The sequence below is a fragment of the Podarcis pityusensis genome (assembly GCF_964106645.2).
Source record: "Podarcis pityusensis genome assembly, chromosome: 8".
Lineage (NCBI taxonomy): Eukaryota > Metazoa > Chordata > Lepidosauria > Squamata > Lacertidae > Podarcis > Podarcis pityusensis.
The window spans coordinates 30,355,304-30,379,159 of record NC_138033.1 but is presented as its reverse complement, the minus strand read 5'-3'; the positions used below and the strand labels follow the sequence as shown (position 1 = coordinate 30,379,159).

General features: G+C 44.8%; 1 protein-coding gene across 13 annotated transcripts in view; it reads right to left on the bottom strand.

The window, feature by feature from the left end:
• Positions 1-23,856, bottom strand: part of CSMD2 (CUB and Sushi multiple domains 2) — a 501,247-nt gene that overhangs the window by 110,023 nt on the left and 367,368 nt on the right. For all 13 annotated transcript variants that reach the window (XM_081018274.1, XM_081018269.1, XM_081018275.1 and 10 more), the window contains 8 exons: positions 21,605-21,820; positions 20,975-21,163; positions 14,484-14,653; positions 12,305-12,461; positions 10,601-10,792; positions 8,399-8,525; positions 4,573-4,775; positions 1,848-2,039 (listed from right to left, as the gene is read on the bottom strand). In XM_081018274.1, coding sequence (XP_080874400.1) covers positions 1,848-2,039; positions 4,573-4,775; positions 8,399-8,525; positions 10,601-10,792; positions 12,305-12,461; positions 14,484-14,653; positions 20,975-21,163; positions 21,605-21,820 — 1,446 coding nt within the window. The remainder of the gene's footprint in view (positions 1-1,847; positions 2,040-4,572; positions 4,776-8,398; positions 8,526-10,600; positions 10,793-12,304; positions 12,462-14,483; positions 14,654-20,974; positions 21,164-21,604; positions 21,821-23,856) is intronic.

Here is a 23,856-nt window from a genome sequence, read left to right as displayed (position 1 = left end):
AGCACGCCAAAAGTGCAAGTAGATAAATAGGCAGGAAGGTAATCGGTGCTTCCATGCACTGCTCTGGTTTCGCCAGAAGCGGCTTAGTCATGCTGGCCACATGACCCGGAAAAACTGTCTGCGGAAAAACACCGGCTCCCTCAGCCTGTAAAGCGAGATGTGCGCCGCAACCCCAGAGTCGTTCGCGACTGGACTTAACTGTCAGGGGTCCTTTACCTTTACCTTTTTAAGGACCTGAGTATTACCTAGCAACTTTAGGAGCAGCTTCCTCCTCTACAAGCCCTGTATCTTCCTAGGTTTGCTGCTAATGACATTTTCCCCTCCAACAACATGCTCCTCTGGATTACTTGAAATAATTTCCAACCAGCCAGGCTCAAAACACAGAAAAAAGCAGAGCACAGTTGGGGTTTTGTGGGGTGAGATGGTCTCGGCAAGAGGGATTTTCATAGGAATGGTTATGTGGCCCTTCTCCCTGCTTACAGTTCTTTTCCTTATAAGGCAGAGATGGGCCTAGCAGATGTTGACAGACGCCAACTCCCATGATGACATCTGGAGGGTCCAGGGTCCTGAACCCAGCCATAATGCATTTCCATGCTTTTTGGCGCATGTTTGCCAAAATAATGTATATTTTCACCTTTCCAAAACTTTCCAAAGCAGTGGTTTATCTGGCTATGATTGGTTGGGTTGGGTATCAAATTATCAAGTTAGTCACTCACAAAGGAATGAAACCCATAAGCTGCCCTCCGGTGAAAACAGAGAAAGAAAGAAAAGAAACAGAAAACTCCTGACCTTCTTTTTAAATTAGTTTTAGAATGAAAGGGTATTAATTAATTTCCCTTGCTTGGGATTATATTTTATAAATACAAATTAAGTACAAGAGGATGACACAGACAGCTAACATTTAATTAGGCCATTAATTGAACATTTATTGCTTCGGTGTACTTGGCATGACAATTTTAATACAGAGTGGACCTGTGTGTGCACACATTTAACTTTTGGCTGGGGACGGGGAGGCAGGTTTGGTAAAAAAAGAGGGGTAACACTGCTCTCCGCTCTTTCTCTGTTTCAAAAGTCAGTGAATTTGGGTGATGTGGAATTCACCCAAACTGCTCCCACCATTTTGTTTTCTGGAGAGTGCCCCAGAATGATGCCACCTCACGACACAGCATCATACTGGGCCATTCTGGTGAAGAAAATAATAGTAGCTGGCAGTTGACAAAAGCCCTTGTGCTCTTCATCCCCCTCCCCACAATATTTACTCCCTCCAATCACTGAAAATGCTCCCCCTCCACCAACTACAATCTTCTCTTTGCAACACAAAATCCTGGAAGATGAGAGGGAATTGCAGCTTCATCACTGCCAGAGTTACTGGGTCCTCTTCCTCCCAACTCATTTGACTTGCCAGCTCAAAGGAGAAAGACCTCTGTGAAACTTCTTTTTTTAAAATAAAAATAAAAATCATACAAACTGTATTACAAAATTAAATATAAATATAGATTATCCCCCCCTCCCATGAACTGTATTTCAAGATTCAGATTATATTTGTTTAAACCACAATATATTCTACAGGTAGGATTAAGAATATTCTATTTCACACAATAATCTGCTACAATGTCCAATAATAATAATTTATGTATTCATTTATTATTACTACTACTACTACACTAGATTGAAAGATCACTTCACTTGCAGCTCCGGCCCTGCTCCACACTAAGTTCTCATGAAGCGTACACTAAGTTCTCATGAAGCGATCCAAGCTGGGCTAAGCACTTCCTTTTCCTGCTGGTTCTACTGTGACTGTCTCTAGCTGCTGTCAACTTCTGAGGGAGCCAAGTTGAAGCCTCTACCTATGCAGGTTGGGGGGTCAGGTTGCCAGAAAAACCTGTTCTCAATTTGCACGCAGCTGATCTTGGCGTCCCCCTGCAGGGCGTAACCAGGATCACACTGGAAAATGATGGAGTCTCCTGCTTCCTTGCTGTCGCCACTGCGGCTTCCGTTCTGTGGGACACCTGGGTCATTGCAGGAGGTGGCAGTGGATACTGAAAACAAGAAGGGGAAAAGTGAGTGAACTAAGGCAACAGTGTTTCTCATATATTAACCAGTTCTCAATGATTCCACGGTTCAAACCACGGGTCGAGAACCTCTTGGCTGGAGGGAGGATAGAGAGGTGTGTGCAAGTGTGTGTAGAAAAAAGGCTACTGTTCAAGGGCAAAATTCACATTTGTTGCCCTGTTCTCTTTTGCTTCGGGCCCCATCCAACACTAGCATGCAGCCCTTGATCTGAAAAAGGTTCCCCACCCATGGCTTAAACCTAGAAAGGCCAAGTCAGGTACTGTGAACTGGAGGTGCTCAAGGCTCCCTGCAGGCAGCAAAGGGAGAAGGGCCATCAAAATAAGAGCACATGTGATTGTCAGGCAGTATTAATCCTCTGGATTGGCCAGGACCAGCATATACCAGGGACACAGGCTTCTATTCTTGCCTAGTCAACAGAACAGGGGCTTCCACTAGCCACAGCTTTCCCTGGTTCTGTTTCCAGTCTAGTCCAGATTTGGGGGATCCTGAGCTGGAGAACATGACTCTCATTTCAGCTACCTCCACCCATAGCCTGACATTGTTGAACAGAACATCTCAGACACTGAACGTGTCACTTGTCATTCTAGGGAAGTTCCTAGAGTGCATACCAGTCTTAGCCAATCTGGGGGTATTTATATTGCTGGCCACTTTCCAGACTTGGAAGGATGAGGATGCAAGGTTTTCCTGCATCCTGCTCAATGGAAGAAACGCGTGGTGCAAGATGTCCACACTCCTAGTCCAACACTCTAACCTCTCCACCACACTGGCTCCCTTTGTCACCATAGTTAGCCACTAGGCGACATCAGCATTCCTAAACTTCAGAAGTTCTGCAGAAGTTTGCCTCCTGCTGGTTGAGGACAACAATAATGCCAGGCCATCTATGCTACATGGTCCCCTTTGGTGTTCCCATTCCACAACACTGCCTGAAACTTCTTGCCTGTGTGCAGACAGCCCTTCCTCCCAGCCTAGATGTTCTGTTTTTGGTTTCTCAGTGGCAATGAAGTACACTCTGCACATGCTTAGATGCGCTGTCACTGTTTCAGTGTAGGGCATAAAGCCTGGCACTGACAACAGGCTTTGGTGACTCTGCACATCCTCACGTCAAACTCTGGTGTGCACGTGTGCGTGTGAGCTTGCACAGGGATGCATGCTCAAGCACACAATATCACTCGTTTCACAGATGACATCTGCCTCTGCAGCTGGGAAAAAGCTGCAGGGGATGACAAGTTCAAGTGTGCTCCGTGGAGTTCAGCCTGATGTACATTTGCACTCATTCATGTTTACTTAATAAGCCTGGGCATCTGCTAATCCTACATGGCATTTTGTTACAATCTTATGTCAACCATATGCTCTCAAATAAACTGTACTGCAAAAAGATGCTCCTACTAAGTGATGGAGAGGAATTTTGCCGCCAGCTTTCAGAGGTAGTCGTGGGCCTGACCTTTTTATAGAAGGAACTTGGGAAATCTGATGTTATGTTAAGTGAAAACTCACTCTTGTTCTTTCCAGTGCCCAAGGCTTTAAAAACAGACAGAATACCTCTTAATTGGAGGGGGTGCTGAAAGCAGCAAGCAGCCCCTTGAAAAGAGGGACTCCAAACTATGCTTATTAAAAATAAAACAAAGCAATGGCTTTGTTTGGGGGAACACTGAGGGTCCCCAGGTGCTTCTCAGGGGTTACTCAAATAAGATCATTCAACGCCTAATACAAGACTGCTGATGATTTGCTGCAATGTGGAGGGAAAGTGCTGAGGGTTTAGAAAGCATTTATGACACACTTTGGCTGATCCTGGGGCCCAAGAGGCATAGCCGGGGATCCATGCACCCTTGGGTGTGCACCAAATAAACTTCTCAGAGTCCTCTCCTGTGCAAATGTGTTTCTGCTTGCTTGGTTTGTAACACACTGTCTCAGGGTGGAATTTTCATTGTGGAAATGAGCTTTCAAAGGTCATGAAATGTTCTCCACTATCTTAGAGGTTTCTTATTTTTTCATACCTGTTTGCAAATAACATCACAGCACAGTATATCCAGATTTAGCTTCCTGGTGACATGACTGAGGGCAACTGAGGCCCTTGTGTTGCCCTCACTTCAAATGGATGGATGGGAAGAAGGGAACACATTCCCTTTGCTGAGGCAACTAGGCCAACATCCCCTATCTTGCCATGCTGCTCAAGAGTTGCACCTGGGCAGTTAAAGAACCAGTGTCTTTCAATGCTGATGTTTGATTCTTTGTGTTCATGGGCTTTTTCCGCGGGGGGGGGGCACTCCTCAGGACATTCCTGATGCTCTGATGGGTCCAAGGTCCATTCATTAGTGTGCAGTGACAAAGGGATTATGAGGAAGGAGTGCAGAGCATGGTACCAATTCTAGAAGGGCTGCTAGTGCTCAAGATTCTGCACCTAAGGACACCTGGTCTAAAGCCCATGACAGGATGAGAAAAGGCATTTCCATCTGATTCTTGCCCTCCTCTCAAATGATTAGTACTGCTTATCAGACCTACCCGAAAACTGAATGGCAAAGCCCTGCTTGCTGGTGAAAAAGTCTGTGTTGAACTGGAGGACCACAGAGTTGAAGGTGCTGTGGACGTCACTGGGCAGAGTGGAACCGCTGACTTCCTTCAGGAGAATCCCTTTCTCCACAGGCCCGTCCCAGATCCTCAGAACATCATGGAACTCCTCTGTGTGGAAAACCATGAAATGGAGGCTGCCATGCAAGGTGAGAGGTGGAGGAGAGAACAGATATAATAAGGCTATATCTGCACTATAGACTTGTTGTAAGTTTCAAAACTGTAACTACCTTGGCTCCCCCCAGAGAGCCCTGGGAACTCTAAGGAGATAGGAAAAGTCTGCTGAGTCAGGCCATTGGACCATTCAGTCCAGTATTCTGCTCTCACAGTGGTCAACTCTAGCCTGATCAGAATGTCCCAAAAACTTTGTTACATATCTCCTCCTACTCCCTTCACTGCACAGTTGTCCTCAGGATTCCTGGGTTGTGGGGGAGGAATTGGCATTAAACAAGTCAGTAGGGTGGAAAAATAATATGAGATTGCTGGTTAAAAGGAACACGGAGAGGAGCACAGTTCACGGTGACAGGAAATTGGGTATTTGCTACGAAGAGAGAGGGATAACTAGACAGTCACAAAAAGATTCAATTCAAGATAAGCTCATTACAGAAAGCAGAAAAGAACAGGGAGAAAAGGAGTTGCCTTTTCCAAATGTCTCTGCGCACTTCAAGCCAAGTTTAACAACCACTTCTGTTTTCTTTATTATTGGCGTTCTTTTCCACCCTGTTAAGCGGCGGCCGCAGCGGCACGGCGCTTTCAATATTTTAATTCCATCTTCGAGATAATGGGTACTGTGGCAATGCATTATATATGTCAGACAACTGCATGGTTATTAATTGACTGCTTTTTCAGGCGGCCCAAACCTCTCTGACTTTTTATTGAATATGCTTGTTATATCTGTATTTTTGCCAACGTTTGTACTTGAGATGCAATAAAACGTTGAGGAAAAGCAGTGAGGGAAGATGTGAGGCTTTGAAGAAGGTCCCATCACTATTGTTTGGCACTCCTCTGAAACGTCTTAAAAGACAAGAACCCCATCCTTCCTCCCGCTGAGGGAACTTACAGGGGACTCACAGCTTGCTCACAGTGACTGAATCTGTTTATCCATCAGTATGTATCTATTCTCTCTTTCTCATACACACTTGTCCCATTTAATACAGGGATGGGGAACCTGCAGCCCTCCAGATGTTGTTGGACTCCATCAGCCCCAGCCAGTATCACGGATGGTATGGGATGATGAGAACTGTAGTCCAACAACTTCTCCATCCCACAGGTTCCCTAGCAAAATCTCTAAGAGGCTCACAAAAATTATGACCATAAAATCCCAAGCAAAAAGTAAATACCTACTATCCAAATGCAATATGAAAATCGAATCAGCAAAGATATTGAGCAGTGAGTTCAGAAAACCAAGTCCTAGGGAAAGCCTGACAAAATAAGTAAGTTTTCAGTAGCTGTTTAAAGCCTGCCACAGTGAGCACCTTCTGGTTTGCATAGGGAAGAGACGTTCTAAGGGGTCAGTGTCACTACAGAGAAGACCTACTTTCATGATGCCACAATAGGAGAATCTGCCAGCCATGATTTGCACACAGGGCCTCCTTTGACATATATCAACCGTCCTGTCATGGTTCATTCTAAGCACTCTGATTCAGATGAGACCCTCCTCATGCACACATATCTATGGGCAAGGTAAGAGATCCAGGGACTGAAAATGATAGGCTGATCGCTTTGATTAACGTAGGTGTAAAATACTAACAGTGATTTTGGCTAATAGCAATGTTATAGTAGTATATTGGGATCAAGGGATTTTTATTCAGCATAGACAGGGGGCTGATGATTTACATCACCAAAAGGGTGCACAGAGCTGCTTAACCCCATTTGAAAGCCCTGCTGCCCATTTGCTGAAGCCCTCCCTGCTCCTTCCCTTTTCTGGTCCCAAGGAGGTGACCTCATGGCAAAGCAGCACCATGGAGAGCTCCCAATAGGGTAACTACACTTGTGGAGGGCTGGATGTGAAGTCTTTTGAACTTCTGCCTCCAGTTCCACCCCTTATGTTAGAGGACTGTAAACTCTAAAAGGGCCATCCCTCTGGCCTGAAAACAAGCACTTCTCCACATGCCCCCACATCTGGTGCACTCTGTGTGCTGTTGGTCTAGCAAAGTGATGTGAGAGGCCCTCAGTTCCTCGGGTCCAGGGAAAGACGCCTGTGATGGTTTGGGCTCTATGGGCCCTTCCACTGTGGCACCCTGGTTTAGTGTCATGACACACATACCCTGCCCCCACCAGCTAGGTTCTAATATTAGAAGTAAGTGTAGACTGGGAAAAAGTTGAGTGGAAAGGGTGAAACTGCAGAGGAAATTACGGGAAGGCAGACAAGGAAGGATTCAGCATTCTTTGCTCAAACCTCTGTTTGGTATTTTGAATTCCTGTTTGGGGCACTCAAAGACTTCCTTTTGCCAGTAGCGTAAGGTTACCAGACGTCCCCGTTTCCCAGTGACAGTTCCCGGATTTACAAATCAATCCCCATACAAAATCCATTGAAGTTGAAAAGTGTCCCCGGGTTCATTGAAAAAAAATCTGGCAACCTTACAGTACCGCCTAGGCCAGAATCACAATTTAGAGTATGTTCAGCCTCTGGGCTGCAGACACTGCAGTTGGGAACATAGATATTTCCAGAAGTAATCCTTGCTATAAACTCTGCAGAATATATAAAACTGATTGGTGCCTGGATGGAAGGACTCTTTTCAGAGTAGATCTACTGAAATTAATGAACATGACTTAGGTCTATTAATTTCAGTGGGTCCTCTCTGAATAAAACTTAATTGCATGCCACCCACCATGACAACCAGTTTTTTTTGCAGGGTTGGGAATCTGGTACCTTTTTCTTTTCTTTTCCCGGTCTCTATTACAGCAACAGGCACAAAGATGAAACTACCGTAACCTCAAAAGAATCAATAGGTATGGCATTAACTCTCTGCCTCTACGATTAAAGCTAGCCCACCCACCACTGATTAATCAACTAGATTTTTTAGAAACAAAATAGTTGATTAATTTACTGATTATGAAGCTTGAGGTCCTATTTTTAACCTTCTGCCTATGCAAAATAGTAAACATTGCAAAATAAATTATGCAAAGTAAGAGAAATCATGCAAATATGGTCAATTTGCATAATTCACACACATTGCACAACCCAGCTACTCTTGCCAGAGATTTTGGGTTATTTTGGCACAGGCTTTTTCATCTATTTATTTATGTTTAATTGCAGAGCACAAACAGGTCTACACAGGGGCACCTGTTCCCTGCATATAGCATGATGTGATTTAGATCACCAGGGGACATGGGAAGGGGAGTTGAGTGGTTTGCCCCATCTCACATCATGAGCCTGTTTTAGAGAAGTGTGAATCTTGTCTATTCCAGCTCTATAATTAATAAAAGCCATGTTGCTGAATCAGGCTAAAGAGCCATCTAGTCCAGCATCCTAATCTCACAGTGGCCAACCAGATGCCCATGGGAAGCCTACAAGCAGGACCTGAATGTAGCATCATTCTCTCCCTGCTTATGAACCCCAGCAACTGGTATTGTGAGGCATGGCACCTCCAACAGGGGAGTTAGAACATAGCCATTGTGGCTGGTAGCCACTGATTGTCTCCTTCTCCCCCATGTATACTTCTAATCCTCTTTTAAAGCCACCCAAGTTGGTGGTCATCAGTGCCTTTTATGGGAGCAGAATTTGGTGCAAAGAAGTGCTTTTCTTCCATAAACTCACCCTATTGTGCAACCAGCTTCTGCTTCAATAGTCCAGACACAGTTGAGGTTGTGGTCATAGGGCGTTGGGTAGCCTGGAGACAGGATCCTTCCCGAAGGCTCATCTTTGATACTGCCCCCACACTCCGCTGAAAAATAGCAACACTGGGGTTCCATTGCTGCTCTGCATTTGCTTAGTAGTCTTTGGCAACTCCCCCCCCCCATATAACCCTTTGAGTTCAAGAGGCAAGGGATCATAGTAACTGCATACAGTACATAGACAAAAATACAAGGGAGGTGATAATAGAGAACAGGGGCACCAACTATAGGGGAAAAGGGGCTTCACCCCCTCAACATTTGTGGGTAGAGGGCTGAGCCCCCCCATATTCAGGGGGCCACCGTCCTCTGCCTCCACTTCATTTGGAGCGAGGACAACCTTCTAAAGAGAAGGGCTGCAGCTTAGTGGCAGAGCACATGCTTTGCATCTAAAAGTTCAGATATTCAGTCCTGAGTGTCCCCAATTAGTGCTGGGACAGATTCTGCTTGAAACCCTCATCAGCTACTGCTAGTCATTGTCCACTCTACTGAACTAGACAGGGCAGTGGTCTGATGGCAGAAGGCAGATTTCTATGTAACCCTTATTTAATTATCTGTTTTGTTTTGTTGTGTTTTTTTAAAAAAAAACACCCTTTCAAACTATGAATTATCTTTGTCTTCCATTGAACCAGGTAGACAAATCTGAAGCACAAGGTGATTGCAGCACTTGTCCCAAGGGGAGGAAGGACTGAGCCAGTTGAGGCTGTGAAGATGTTCACCCCAGAGTGCTACCCCCACTTGCATGTCAGATACCATGGTGGATAGAGACTGAAGCTGCACTTTTGTTCAATTTTTAATCCGCTCACCAATACAAAAAATCACTTGAGAAAGTTTATGCAAAAAGTGGCCCTCTGTGGCTCACAATGGAAACCTTCCAAAGGGGGTTAGACTAGATGACCCTCGTGGTTCCTTCCAAAGCTACAGTTCTATGATTCTATGAAGAAACAACCCCCAGCCCTGAAGATATGTCCAACGAACAAGCTAGTGTCCTCTAAACAGATGAAGAAGTAAATTTCATTCAAATTCAGCAATGATTATCATACTGCTAATCAACATGTACACAAATAAATGGACACTAATTGCTCTCCTGTGTGGCTGGAAACTAAAAGGACAGATTTTCTTATGTGGACAGATGTAGCCAAACTATTAAAACAAGATATTGCAACAAGCGGAGGGCTTGATTTATATCCTCATTGTATACTCAAGGAGACAAACAGCCCCGCTCCTATTGATTGGCTAGTTAACCTGAAGGTTATTGGAAAATGGCTGGTGCGAAACCTGGAATGGAAACAGCAGCAATTAAAACTACTGCCAGCATTTAAAACTGAACTGGATGAAGCACAAGTGAGTAAATCTTCTGGAACAGCCCTTCCATTGATTGGTTCCCACTATTAGAGCCGGTGCTCAGCTCCTATTGCACTTGGTTCATTCAGAGCTGATTTCAGACTGAGCGTCAGAGCGGCACTCAAATCCAGACTTGGAAATGTTGCTCTGCAGTTCAAGTTCCACGAGTTCAGCAGACTGAGCTGAAGAAGGTGCTATCAGGAGGCCCTACTCTGATAACCAAGCAAAAACATGTGAATCTCAACGACCCTGACACTCAGGACAGGTCATCTGTAGAACTGTTTTGTAGTGGGCAAGTCATTGTTCTAAATGAGGGGCAGATCAGCTTGGTGTCCTTCAGATGTTTTGAAGTACAACTCCAATGGTCAGGGATTCTGAGAACTGTAGTCTAAAACATCACTGGCTACCCTTGTTCTGAATTCAGTTGAGACTGGTTCATAAAGGGGTGTTGCCATACAAACTTTACTTGCCTGCCTTCCTACTTACAACCAATACAGGAGATGGCTCTACTGATCAACTCCCCCCTGCTCCTTAATCCCAGCTGCAGACCTCGCAGAACTCAGTAGGGAGGAGAACAGGGACAAAGCTAAAATTAATTGGCTCTGCTTGTCATTAGCTCTACCTCCACCTACTGTCTGGGCTCCTTGCCTTCCACCGCAGCAGCCCCAAATGGCACCAGCCACCACTGTCAAAATCACCCAGCTCCTCAGACAATGGCCCCACAGCAGTCATGCTAAAAGTGACCCAAGTGGGTGGGTGGTCACACCAAAGGGAGGAGTCATACCTACGCAGATGGGGAGTGGCTGATCCCAGGCTCGCCGCTCCCCAGTCAAGCAAGCCAGCACCCGGCTCCCTCGCAACGTGTAGCCAGGATCACAGTTGAAAGAGACCGAGCTGCCCGCAAAGTGCCCTTCGTCGTGGACTTTGTAACCAAACTGCGGGATGCCGGGGTCCTCACACTTGATCAGCTCAAAACCTCAAAGCAGAAGAGAGAAGAAACTTGTTATTTTGGAGACCTTGCCTGGCCCAATCCATGCCATTGCATCAGCATAACCTGCTCACAACTGCAACTTCCACTGGCAGATGAGGCTTCGTTGGTGGAACTATCACCAGGGCCTGCCCAATTGCCACTGACCCGTGACAGGGCCTTTTCAGTAGTGGTTCCACATTTGCAGAATGTTCTCCATAGTAAAGAGCATCTCTCTCCATCGTTATTTAATTTTAAGAGGAATTTGACAACATTCCTGTTTACCCAGGGATTTGGTGGGCTCCTTTGGGAGAAAGCGATAGGCGTAAATTCAATTAATAATAAATCAATAATCTGAGTGCTCCCAGGATCTCAGCACCATAACCTTGCCAGGATTGAACCACTGAAGGCATACGGTAATGATAACTAACAAGCAAAAGGAATAACTATAGTTGGCATTCGTCTGTCTCAAGGGACATTGGGGGGCACATTTGGGAGTTAAGTCCAACCACTGTGTTAGCAGCACCAAAGTAACCTCCCCAGGAAACATTCCTGGACAGTGTGTATGGAAGTCCTGGGCTATCCAGACAACAAGACCCCTCTCTCAGTTTCACTGATGTGGTCCAAAGGAAAGCAGAGCAATAACAGGCAAGTAATAATAAAGAAGAGTTTGCAGCTGAGTACATAAATATTGCAACAGCAATAGATCTGGAGTAGGTGACAGGACTTCCAGGGCCAATTTCTGGGTAACTATCTCCTATTTTAGAAAATAAAGCATTGGTGATCCACCACATCACACAACCTTGCTATTTGCTGAAGGCCCCAAAATAGTGATGGGCAACTGGCAGCCCTTGAGCTGAATGTGACCTACAAGCTCTCAAATGCAGCCTTCTGGTTCCTCACAGCTGCTTTCGGGAGAGAAGAAAATCTGCTCCCAAAGCACAGGCTGCATTGCCCACTAAACCACACATTTCTCAGCTCCAAGTTCAATGCTGTTTCACTGATCAGCAGCCTCAACCATGTTACCTTTGCCTATCAAGTTGTCCTGTGCTTAAGTCGGAATACAGGCAAAAGAGCTTATTAACCAGAGTGTATTAACTAGCTTCTCCCCAGGGGGAAGAGCCCCATTCCTATTTGTTAGCTAACACAAGCAAGGCTGAAGCCAAGGCCGGCAAGGGGAAGAACTATGGCCAGAAGCTTTGTTGCTATTCATACCAGGTGTTCCCAAAGATGTGCTTGGGATCACATATTGAGAGAAAGCACTACAAAATAACACTGGGGTGGGGGACTTCATGGGAACTAGGGGCTGTGCTCAGAGGCTAGAACATCGGGCTGCTAGTTGAATGTACCTAGTGGCCAGCCCCCCACACCTGTCAAAATGTCCTACAGGGTTTAGGGCACAAGACATGCAGTCCACTGGCTGGAAACAGTTTCCTCCCTCTGCAAGAAACGTAGGAGTCCCATACGATGATGACCCAGCTTTTAGGCCTTGTGTCACAGCAAGGTTGCTTATGGACTTACTAGAAAACTGCAGTTCGAATCCTTGACTTGTGCTGTTGCCATCTGAGATGAATTCGAGCCACATGGAGCTGGAGGTGCTGTTGACACTGAGGCCCAACATCTCTGTCCGGCTGAAGGTGCCCAGGAGGCGGGCAGAGTTATTGTTGCCATCATAGATCTGGAAAAGGGAAAAAGAATTGCAACTGAGGATGGGCTGCTCTCCACAATTCTGCCCACCCCCAGCCTTTGCATTGTCTTGACCCAATGCCTCCTTCTGGATAATAATTCTGCTCATTTTCTGCTTTTCTTAACTATAAATACTGATGGCATTATATCAATTAGAGTTGAGTGAATGCCCCTCCCCAATTTCTTAGTCCCATTCATTGTGAAATGGGAGATATTTCTGGTGGTTTTCAGGGGTTGGTAGAAGAGAAGTGAGATTTCCCAGAGGTTTTCAAAGTTCTGCTAAGCTGTGTCTAGTGCCGATTTCTCACAATCATAGAATCATAGAATCATAGAATCATAGAGTTGGAAGAGACCACAAGGGCCATCGAGTCCAAACCCCTGCCAAGCAGGAAACACCATCAGAGCACTCCTGACATATGGTTGTCAAGCCTCTGCTTAAAGACCTCCAAAGAAGGAGACTCCACCACACTCCTTGGCAGCAAATTCCACTGTCGAACAGCTCTTACTGTCAGGAAGTTCTTCCTAATGTTTAGGTGGAATCTTCTTTCTTGTAGTTTGGATCCATTGCTCCGTGTCTGCTTCTCTGGAGCAGCAGAAAACAACCTTTCTCCCTCCTCTATGGGACATCCTTTTATATATTTGAACATGGCTATCATATCACCCCTTAACCTCCTCTTCTCCAGGCTAAACATGCCCAGCTCCCTTAGCCGTTCCTCATAAGGCATCGTTTCCAGGCCTTTGACCATTTTGGTTGCCCTCCTCTGGACACGTTCCAGTTTGTCAGTGTCCTTCTTGAACTGTGGTGCCCCACTCTTTTTGTGGGAAATTGGTTGTCACCATGGGGGGTGGAAATGATACCCCTCATCACCCAATTAATGACATTTTAATGGATTAATCAGATTATTTTTTAAATTAGCATAAATTTGCATATGATTGAGGAAATAAATATATCTCACAGGAATCACAATATTAAAAGTGACATTCTTTCTGGGATAAGGGTGAAATGAGAAGCTGCTGCAGCTTACATTATTATTTATTAAATTCATATTCTGCCCTTCCAGGTCAGCAAACATGTCAGTACTAAAACAGCACAATTAAATGCATGTATAAAATGTTCCCAAAAAAAGGGTGTTACCTGATTAACTGGGAGGGGGGCAGCTTTTCAGTCAAATAAAAAGTTTCATCCAATCAATCAAACTGATAAATCAATGAAAAGCTGCAATGAGTGGCCCAGAAGTGTATTAGATAGTGTTCACTGGAACTCCCCTGGTGGCTACATTATTTTTCTGTTGGAGGGTTTTGCTTGGTTTTTTAAGAAGCAGAAAGTGAGAGGCAGAAGAGGAGAAAAAAGACAGAAAGAGAATGAGAAGGGAGGAGAAAGATGAACATGTAAGGTGGAAACTAAGGAAAAAGAGTGCCCGGGGCCTCAGGTCATGTTAAAGGTGTTCTGTATTTCCCTGTGTGGTAAACCACCTCATAATAAGCCATCCCTGTCCCACTCCTCACCCCAAATCCAAGGAAAGTGTTGTATATTGTGAATCAGTGTACTGAAGAGGATTTAGCTCTTTGGCATTAAACTAGAACAAATGGCAATACGAAGAAAACTCACTTTCCCAGATGAAAGAGGCAGGGCAAATGGAGGTAAAGATGAGTCCTTAGTACTAAGCACTTTATAAAAAAATATGAAATGAAATAAAATGATAGATGGAGAGCACTTTGGGGAAAAAGACAGAAACCCAAAGCCTAGTCACCAACATCATCCCGTCCTCTTAAAGAGGCAGATATGCTTTCCCAAGAACTTTTCATTGAAACATCAACCACCATTTTGAAGATGTTTTCTCTGACAAAAGTTTGAGAAAATCTAGGCTGTCAACATTTGGGAAGCAATTGTACTCTGACAGCTGGTTTCTGCTTGGCAGGGTTGCAAATTCTGCTCAGGATTAATCCATTTGGAGATGAGTGGTTTTTCCTCATTGTAAGCCTTTCATCTGCCCACCAGATAATTAGCCATTACCTTCAAGACATCCCGGGCCTCCAGGCTGAAAGTCCTGGCTTTGAGTTGAATTCCTTTCCCTGGCTGTGTCTGGATGGAGTAGATACATTCGTGGTTGTTGTTATAGTTCAGAGGGTAGTTTGGGGACAGCAGGACGCCTTGAGTGCCCGTTACAGAGGAGCCGCATTCAGCTACAGAGAGATGCAGAGTGGTTGGGTTTTAATATTTCCGAAACAGGCCACTAGTATAAAGTGTGAGCACACACACCTTTGGTATGTTCCCTATCTGGGTTGGGATGTGCACAAATTCTCCTATCTACACACATACACAGAATTCTAGATCCAACACAAACACATGCTAAAACTCCCATGAACCACAGAAAAGAAAGCAGTGCCATTGAGGCAGGACTTTGGAGAAGAAGTTCAGGATCCCACCCACAGAAGGGTAAGCAGGGATGGTGTTTCCTCCATTCCCAAGAGGACCAGCTTACCACATTTTAAAGTAAGCAAGGGCACGTTCAGACACTTCCCTGAGCATGAAAACCCAGTGGAAGAAGTGCACATGCGAACCCTGTGCCGTACGTCCCCACTGAGTGTGGGAGATCTGCAGCGGGTTCTTGTGTTTACTTGAACAGAGGCAGAACTATCTGTGCAAAGGATACTGATAAAGCACAGTCTCTGCTCCTGTGAAGCTTTCCATTTGAGCTCAGGCAAATGTGAGTAAAAAACAATAACAAAAACCCCAACCCTGCAGACCTCAAAACAAAATATTCCCCCCCCCCCTTCCAGTAGCACCTTAGAGACCAACTAAGTTTGGTTTTGGTATGAGCTTTCGTGTGCATGCACACTTGTATCTGAAGAAGTGTCCATGCACACGAAAGCTCATACCAAAACTAAACTTAGTTGGTCTCTAAGGTTCTACTGGAAGGAATTTTTTTTATTTTGTATCGACTATGGCAGACCAACATGGCTACCTACCTGTAACTAGACCTGCAGACCTCATTCAACATGAAGAGGTTGGGAACATAGAAAGGAGACTGATGCACACAGAATTTGCATGTTTCAGAACTGGCTTCTACAGGGAAGTTCCCATAACACCATTTAACTCCTTCCGGCCATGGCACACACATTGAGGAACTCAGGACTCAAAGTTATATCACTCAGAGTTATAGCAGACCAGCCTGCTGCCCAGCAGAGGGACTGGAAACAACCTCACCTTGACTGAAATATCGAACCAGCCATATCCCCCAGCTCCAGTAAAAGCAAAGCCAACTTCAAGATTCCCTTGCGAACAGCCAAGTTGACCAGGGAAGGCAACAGGAAGACAGTGGTCCTGAGAGTTCCCCACAGTTTCACCACTGACAGCATAGGAAGACATCTTCTTCTTCCAGGTCAGACTATGCGACTCAGAATTGTTACCTCTGATTGGCATTGACGTTCCAGGGCCTCAGGAAGAGTTGTGCTTATGGGAACTGTAGTCCAAAATGCTTTGAGAGCACCAGGTTGTGGAAGGCATATACCAAAGTGGGAACAGAGATCTGCATCTGTCACTTGCTGCAGGCAAAGCATTTCATTGCCCGTTTCAATGCGCTGCCCTGTGCAAGTCTCCTACAGTCACCCAATGTTACAGCCAACCCAGGGATTGCTAGCATCTGGTGTAACACAACCTTTTAAGAAGTGCAATTAGCACATGTGTCTTTATGGAACTCATTAGGCTCCTGATTATTGAGAGTGGCAAAATTACCGAGGGAGCACTTCAGCATATTTAATTCAGGAAAATGGATCTTCAGCAAAAGAAAACCTCCAGGTCCTGAACAGACTTGTGTTCTGAGGCTTTGCAGTCCACAAATACATTCACACATATTTCCCAGTGCTCACAGTAAATGTTTTGGCATGTCTACAGGGGTCTCAGTCTCCTAATTGCTCTACTTATACCTAGTAGACATGGTATTGATTCACCACTGCATTCATCATCATAATCACCATCATGATGATGATATGAGTCAAGGTCTTCAGGGGAAACAGAGCACCTGAGGTGGGACTAGGACCCCTGCATGAAGGTCACACTCTAGGCTGCCTCCTAGAAGTGGAGGAGTGGGGGCAGCAAATAGAGATTGTTGGTGAAGAACACCTGGACACTGAGAGGTAGTCGAGGGAAAAATTACTTCCTTAGCTAGATCTACTAATAGAGCCTCCTTGAGAAGGTGCAGTATATCTGGAGGAAATTCAGGAATTAACAATGCTGTCTTCTGAAGTAAAGGCTGTTTTTGGACAGCTGAGTAATGAAGTTGAAACACCGGATTCATGCTAGAGTGAGCTGCATGAACACCTTAGCTCAGAGAGAGGTTTCCAGGGAATGAGGAAATTCCTCTAAATTCAGTTGAGGAAGATCTTCCCTGTGAGTTATTGAGCTGGTGAACTGCTTGCTCTCCTTCATCAGGGAGATATTCTGTTGTCCTCCTCTCCCTGTGTAGTGAGCGCTCCTCAACCAAAGCAAGAGCAGAGGGACTTCCGGGTTAGCGCCACCGGCAATGGCGGGCTTCCTCTGATCTGGAGGAACCCGCTCCGTGAAAATTAGGGTCTGGACCGCCACGGCGAGGCGGAGACCCATCAAAAACCACAGGCGGGAGAAGCCTGTGGACCTGGGATTCGGCCGGCACCTTTAGCGCCTCCCCTACTCGTGGGGAAACCCGGCTACGGGGATCCAGAGCGACGTGGGGTGAGCGGTGCGGTGCTTCGAATCGACTGCTCTTTTCACGGAGTGAAGCCGCATTGCTGTTGTCGGAGAGCGCTGACTTTTTCCTGTGGACAATTGGACTCTAAACAAGTACCCGTGAGTAGAACGGAAAATTGGATTACTAAACCGGAGCGGGAAGGTCTAAACAGGAAGTCCGCCTTCCGCTTTTGTAAACAGTTTGAAGCAAAGACATCGTAAGCTAGAGTCTGGAAAGTCGTTTGTAAAGGATTAAATTTTCATCATTTAAAATTACTGAACCCCCCTTGGAAGCAGGAGAAGAGGGGGGAACCTTTTTTAGACTGTTTAAACCTGCAGAAGAGAGAGTAAAGAAAGGTAAATTTCCATTGTCTTGAACCTGGGAGCGGGTTGTCAGGACAGACGTTTTGGGGAAGTTCATTGACTATGGACAAACGTTTTTGACAGATAGTCAAAAGAAGAGAAACATATTGACTCCATTGTTCCCTTTCGCATTTAAAAGGAACAAAATATCCGAAAAAGGAAAACTTTGTTGCTAGATCTGCTTTTTAAAAAATAAATAAAAAAATGGATACAAATAGAAATTGTTTCCCCTAGAGGGAGTTTGTGAAACTGTTATTAGAGTCGAACTGGGGAGCTTTGCAGCTGTAGAGATTAAAGATCGTGGGACCAGACTTCAACCTTGAACAAGAATGTGCTTAGAGGAGGCTTTGGTGCTTGCTTTTTGCAAGACAAGTGCTTTATTGGAACAGTTACATGAGAAGATGGATTTGATGACTGTTGCGATTGGAAATTTTGGACAGGCAGTGGGTACCTATATAGAACCCACTCAGGAATTAACCCAGGAATGTGCTTTGACAGATCAGATAAAGGAGGAGGCTGTTGCTGAACCTCAAGTAACAGAAATGGAGAGAGCTGAGGCCCAGCAGGAACATGAGTTGTTGGATTTGACGAATGAACCTGGAAAAAGTCAGATTTGGAGAGATGGAGTTCTGTTTGGCTTGGAGATGGGTGGTTGGATGGATCCCCCTATGCAGGGATGTTTTGACCTTTCGAGTCTGGCTTTGGGCCGGGGGGAGTTCGGAGTTGTGGGGGCCTTTAACTTTGGAGGGACTTTGAAACGTGCCTTTAAATATCATATGGATTTCAGTGTTGACTATGGAAAAGGGGCTGACTTGTCGAGAAGGGACAAAGATATTGTCAAGTTGGAGTCTCCCCGAGTGAAAGGAAGGAAATTAAGAATAAGATCAGCAGAAGACAAAGTAAAGTACAGGTATAAACATGAAGAAGACCTGCGGAAGGGACATGGAAAAGACTTAAGAGCCTCGGATACAAGGTCACCAGGTTGATGGACCAGATGGATGGGATAGAAAGGACTGACAAAACCCGAGACCAGGAAGAAGAGACGATGGATGAAGATTGGAAGAAAGTTATAAAAATTTATTTAGAAAAGTATCGTAAAATTAATGAGTATTAGAAAAATGTTGGAATGAAATTATTTGGCTTTAGCAGAAATGTTAAAAAGAATTATGTATGAATATGTTATGGTTAAAAGAATTTGGTATAAATAAGATTTAATTTTTAAGTTTTAAGGTTTTTTATGGTAAGATAAGGTTAAAATAGATTAAGGTAATTTAATGACAGAATATTGTGAAAGATGGAAAGGATTTGCTGAGATAATTAACAACTAGAATACAAAAAAGGGAGGTGTGAGGAGGTCGATGAAATAAGTTAATGAAAGTTAAGGATTTGGGAATATTGGATTTGTTTTTAAATTTTTTTGTTCATTTTTGCTCTTTGATATTGATGTATTGTGTGTTTTCTTTCTTTTTCTCTTTCTCTTGTTTTTTCCTTCTTTTTTCTTTGTAACTTTAAAATTCTCAATAAATATCATTTTTTTAAAAAAAAGGAAATTCCTCTAAATTCAGTTGAGGAAGATCTTCCCTGTGAGTTATTGAGCTGGTGAACTGCTTGCTCTCCTTCATCAGGGAGATATTCTGTTGTCCTCCTCTCCCTGTGTAGTGAGCGCTCCTCAACCAAAGCAAGAACAGAGCTCCTGCTGGCCTTCCATTGTAACATCCCCTGTAACTAGAGTATTTCCAGAAGGAGGGGAATTCATGGGCCCACCTGATCTGGCTCTGAGATGCAGGAGAAGCTGGCCAACTGGGAAGATCTGCCATAACTGAGCTGAAAGTGGCAGGTGCTGCCACTGAATGTGGGGTGGCTGGGGTGGAGACAAGAGCCAAAACTTGAGTAGAAGCAGAGCTGGCTATAATAATGTCTAATGGCTTTACAGGCTGCAATTTTGCTGCTGCAATTTGCTGAGGGGGGTGGGGAGTGTGGATTCCCCCCCCCCTTTCCTAGTTAAGTACAGGCAAAGAAGCCCTTTGAACAAATCCATTGTTAGCTGATCGTTAACAGAAAAAAATGTGGGAAAATTGGCTAACCTCCCACTGAGAGCTAACTACTAGCAGTTTGAAAAGACTTAGCTGTACTGAGCAAAAGGATGGCAGGGAGGGAAATCCAGAGGCTATTGTGTCTGAAGTCAGAGTCTAAAGAAGATGCAGACAAGCAAACTAACAATTGAATAGGCCTCAATTAATGAGCAGGAAAACACCAGAGCTGCAGAAGGAGAAGAACTGTGTGGCTGGATTGTAGCCTCCTGTAGAAAGTAACCCACATATTTTGCTCCACTCATTTCAGCCTCTAGTCTCATCCATCTTTTGCCTCTGATCCTGCCCACCACAGGTTTGTGACACCCAGAGAGTTAATTATTAGATAACGAAGCCCTTCAGCTGGAAAAAAAAGAGCTCTATTGTAGACCATTAACCATAGTTTTTAGGTTTGCACAGAACAGGCAGCTCTGATAAAGCTCTGGCTTGTTCACCTGCTTCCATGATGGAAGGAATGAAGCTTCCAGAAAGGGGCTTGGACCAGGTGCACACCACTTGTTCATGTTCTGGATTATTAAGTCAGGATTTGATCACAAGAATTTGCTGAGTTTTGCCACCATGGTTTGAGCTACCTATGCTTTCCAAGTCCTGATTTCACCTGCCTATGCTTAGGAGGAATGATAGTGCAGATGGAAAGCTGTTCTAATGTTTTAACTGCATGTGACGACCCAGCTTTCTCCAGGTCTTTGCTTGTCCATAGAATTGTAGAAGGGATCCTGAGGGTCATCTAGACCAACCCCTTCCAATGCAGGAATCTCAGCTAAAGCATACATCACACATGTTTTAAGCAACCTCTGCTTAAAACATTTGATGGAAAATCTACCACCTTCCAAGTAAGTCCATTCCACTTTCTGACAGCTCTTACTTTCAGAAAATGCTTCCTAATGTTTAGTTGGAATCTCCTTTCTTTTTAACTTGAAGCCATTGGTTTGGATTCTACCCTCCAGGGCAGAAAAAACAAGCTTGCTCCATCTTCCATGTGACAGCCCTTTAGCTATTTGAAGATGGCTATCGTACCCCATCTCAGACTCCTCTTTTCCAGGCTAAGCATACCCAACTCCCTTAACCATTCCTCATACAGCTTGGTTTCCAGACTCTTGGTCACCTTCCTCTGCACATGTTCCAGCTCCCTGTTGTCAGAGAAACTCCACATGTGGGTGGTGCAATAGAATGCAAGACAGATCCCCCAAACGCCTTTCACTTGCCTTGCCCCACCTTGTCCCTCCAACGCTTCCTGCGTGTTGGCACTGAGAAAGCCCACAACCCCACAGAGGACTAGCTATTTGCCCGTGTAACATTATGACATGGTAGATTGCCCAAGCAAAATTAAAGCACGTGACCACCTACCAACACACCTTGGCAGAGGCGAACTCCACACACGCCGTCTACCGCCCAGGCAGGTAATGCGCGAGACACCCTCCAGCCGATACCCAGGGAAGCAGGAGAAGGTTAAGACATCCCCCACACCAAACTGAAGGCCCTTGCGGATGCTGTAGACTGGCACTTCTGGCTCGTCACAAGGCTCTAGGTCATATTCTGACAGACAGACAAAAAGCAGGCATGGCATTACTGAGCAAGCCAAGAGTTTTTCTTCTCCCACGATTCAAGGGCAGCCCCATGTAGAGCGCATTGCTTTATTCTCCATAAGGATCCAACATTGCCCATTCCTACAAGGCTCTTCCTACTTCCTGAGCTCTTGACTTAACACCTTCATGTCACGTCAGAGCTGCAAGGGCAACAAATGTTCCTTTGAAAGATTAGTTGCCTGATTTTTGGTGACTGGAGGCATTTTGGACACACATACACACACACACACACACACACACACACACACAAAAGTTGTAAGGATTGTGTAGTTAAGGAGGAAGCAGAAAAGGCCATGTGTGTGTGTGTCAGACAGCCACATCAAAATATTTAGGAAGGTGGATAAATGCTGTAGGTTAGCTACCCTTGTTTTAAAGGAAAAACAGTGCCTACCTGAAAAGGTGATGTTGAAGCCCTCATAAGAAATGGAGAAGTCTGAAATGAAGCGGATTTGAGCAGAGAAGTTCCCGAAGAGGCCAGCGCTGAAAGGAGCAGGCAGGTGGGAGCCAGTGAGCTGTTTCAGTGGCTGGCTGAAGCTGCCATTCTCCGTGATCAGCAGGTAGTCGTGGCCACTCTCCAAGTGGAAGGTGTGGAAGGTGAAGAAGACACCTGTAGAGTGACACAATGCAGGGAGGCACCCCAGTTCAAAGATATGTGTTGAGAAACATGGTTGAGCAGCAGCAGCAGCAGCATTAGAATTGACCATTCACCGAGCCACTGAGTTCCACGGTACACAGCGTTTTTCAAAGAACCAGCTTTTCACTCCGAAAAGACGACAGCCAAGGCAGTCTAAAGAAAGTTTGCTTTTCTATTTTATTGTTTTACATATTTTATTCTTATTATGGAATAGGACAAGGAGCTGACCTCAAACACTGGAAATCTAAATCGGATATCAGGGATATGTAAAGGAAGTTGAAGCAGCTGCAGGTTGGAGCTGCTGATTTGATTGGAGCAGCGCCTGCATTAAAGTTAATAAATAACAAAAATAAAAATAAATGGGGACATTTCATCCTTATTTAGGGGCCATTCTCACTTTTTGCTTTCAGTCATACGGATTAGAAACTTGACTTCTAAACAAATAGCAAATGATAATAGTGAGATACTCATGAACTATGCACTTTATATAACATCATGTGGAACCTGCACTCCTTTTCTACTCTCATGTGTGGAATCACAGCTCACACAGAGCCCTGAACCTGGATGCAGCTGAGCTTTGTTGGGGGTGGGATTTGTATGTAGGTAAAAGCCTTGGGGCTTGAGAGGAGGTATAGTGGAGAAGTGCTACTGCACTGGGCCCAGACTCAGAAGATGGCTCCGACTCTGAGATTTCATTCTCACTTCTTTCCTGAAAAGGTCTTTTTTAAAAAAGCAAGTCTCTAGACCTTACCCAGGAAGTCCCATCTCTAGAGTTCAGACTCCCTGACTCCTTTTTTGAAGGCTATATTTTGGTCTGCCTTGATGCATGTGTCACTCTATGACTTTTCTCTAGAAGGAGACATTAGAAAAGTGGTCGTCTGGCTCCCTGTGAAGGGACTCCACAGACAGAAGCTGCGTTTTTATCTTCCCTGGTAGAGAAAGCAAAAGGTAGCAGCACAGACAGGAACACATGCTCTTTCCAACTGAGGTTCAATTTTACTTCTGTTCTGAGTGTGCAAACATTTTTTTAAAAAACATTCTAATGCAAATAAAGCCCACCATTAGGACCTCCATGTTGCAAGCAAGAGGCAGCTGCGGTTGAGAAAGAATTGGTTGCATCAGCCCAGCAAAATTGTCCAGTGTTGCTGGTGGAGGGCTGAGAGAGAGAAAATAAACCCTGCAGTATAGTTCAGTGTTTCTATCTAGTCTCATGTCATATTAGGGTTTTTTTTTGGGGGGGGGTTAGGCAGCTGGGGAGATATTAAGCAGATTATAGCAGCAATGTGGGAGGAGTGATTTACTGCTTTCCCACCCCTGGGAAAAAACAAGGGGCTCCTTGGGGGTGGATTGGTGCTGCTTGTATAAATGCCTAAGTGAGTATGCCTATTTCAAAGGCTCAGATTTTTTATTGCTAGAAAAAAAGCAAAAAAAGCAAAGCAAAGGGAAGGGTGGCTGTTTGACCCATGCTCATAACATCACTGTAATTACGCATTATAAATAAATAACCACTACAAATGCTCTTAGGATGCACTGTTTGCTTTTTAACAATTTATGCTTCAATTTATCCAAGCACGGCCATCTGAACCTTAGTTGCTGTAAATCTGAAATCTCTTTTGACATATACGCCTGCCACCTTTGAATATGGCAAATACCATGCCTGGCCTTGTGCCTTTAATAGCTGTGTGTCAGGCAGAAATTCAACAGACGAAGCCTTTTTTCTTTCTTTCTTTTTTAGTATGGAGGTACAGTTATGGGGGAAAGCTTCACCTCCTGAGATTCAGTCTGTCAGACACGTTATTTGCATGTAGTTGCCGATATATTTTGGGGCCTTCCAGCCATCTGTGAAAAAGGGTACAAATGCACACACGGCACACAACATATGAAAATGTTATGCAAATTTGCATCCGCTTTTGCGAATGACTTGGGGTGGGGGTGGGAATTGCATTCAGTGTATTGGATCTAGAAAAATCCTCTTGACATCTCTAGTATTAATCTAACTGAGGTTTTTT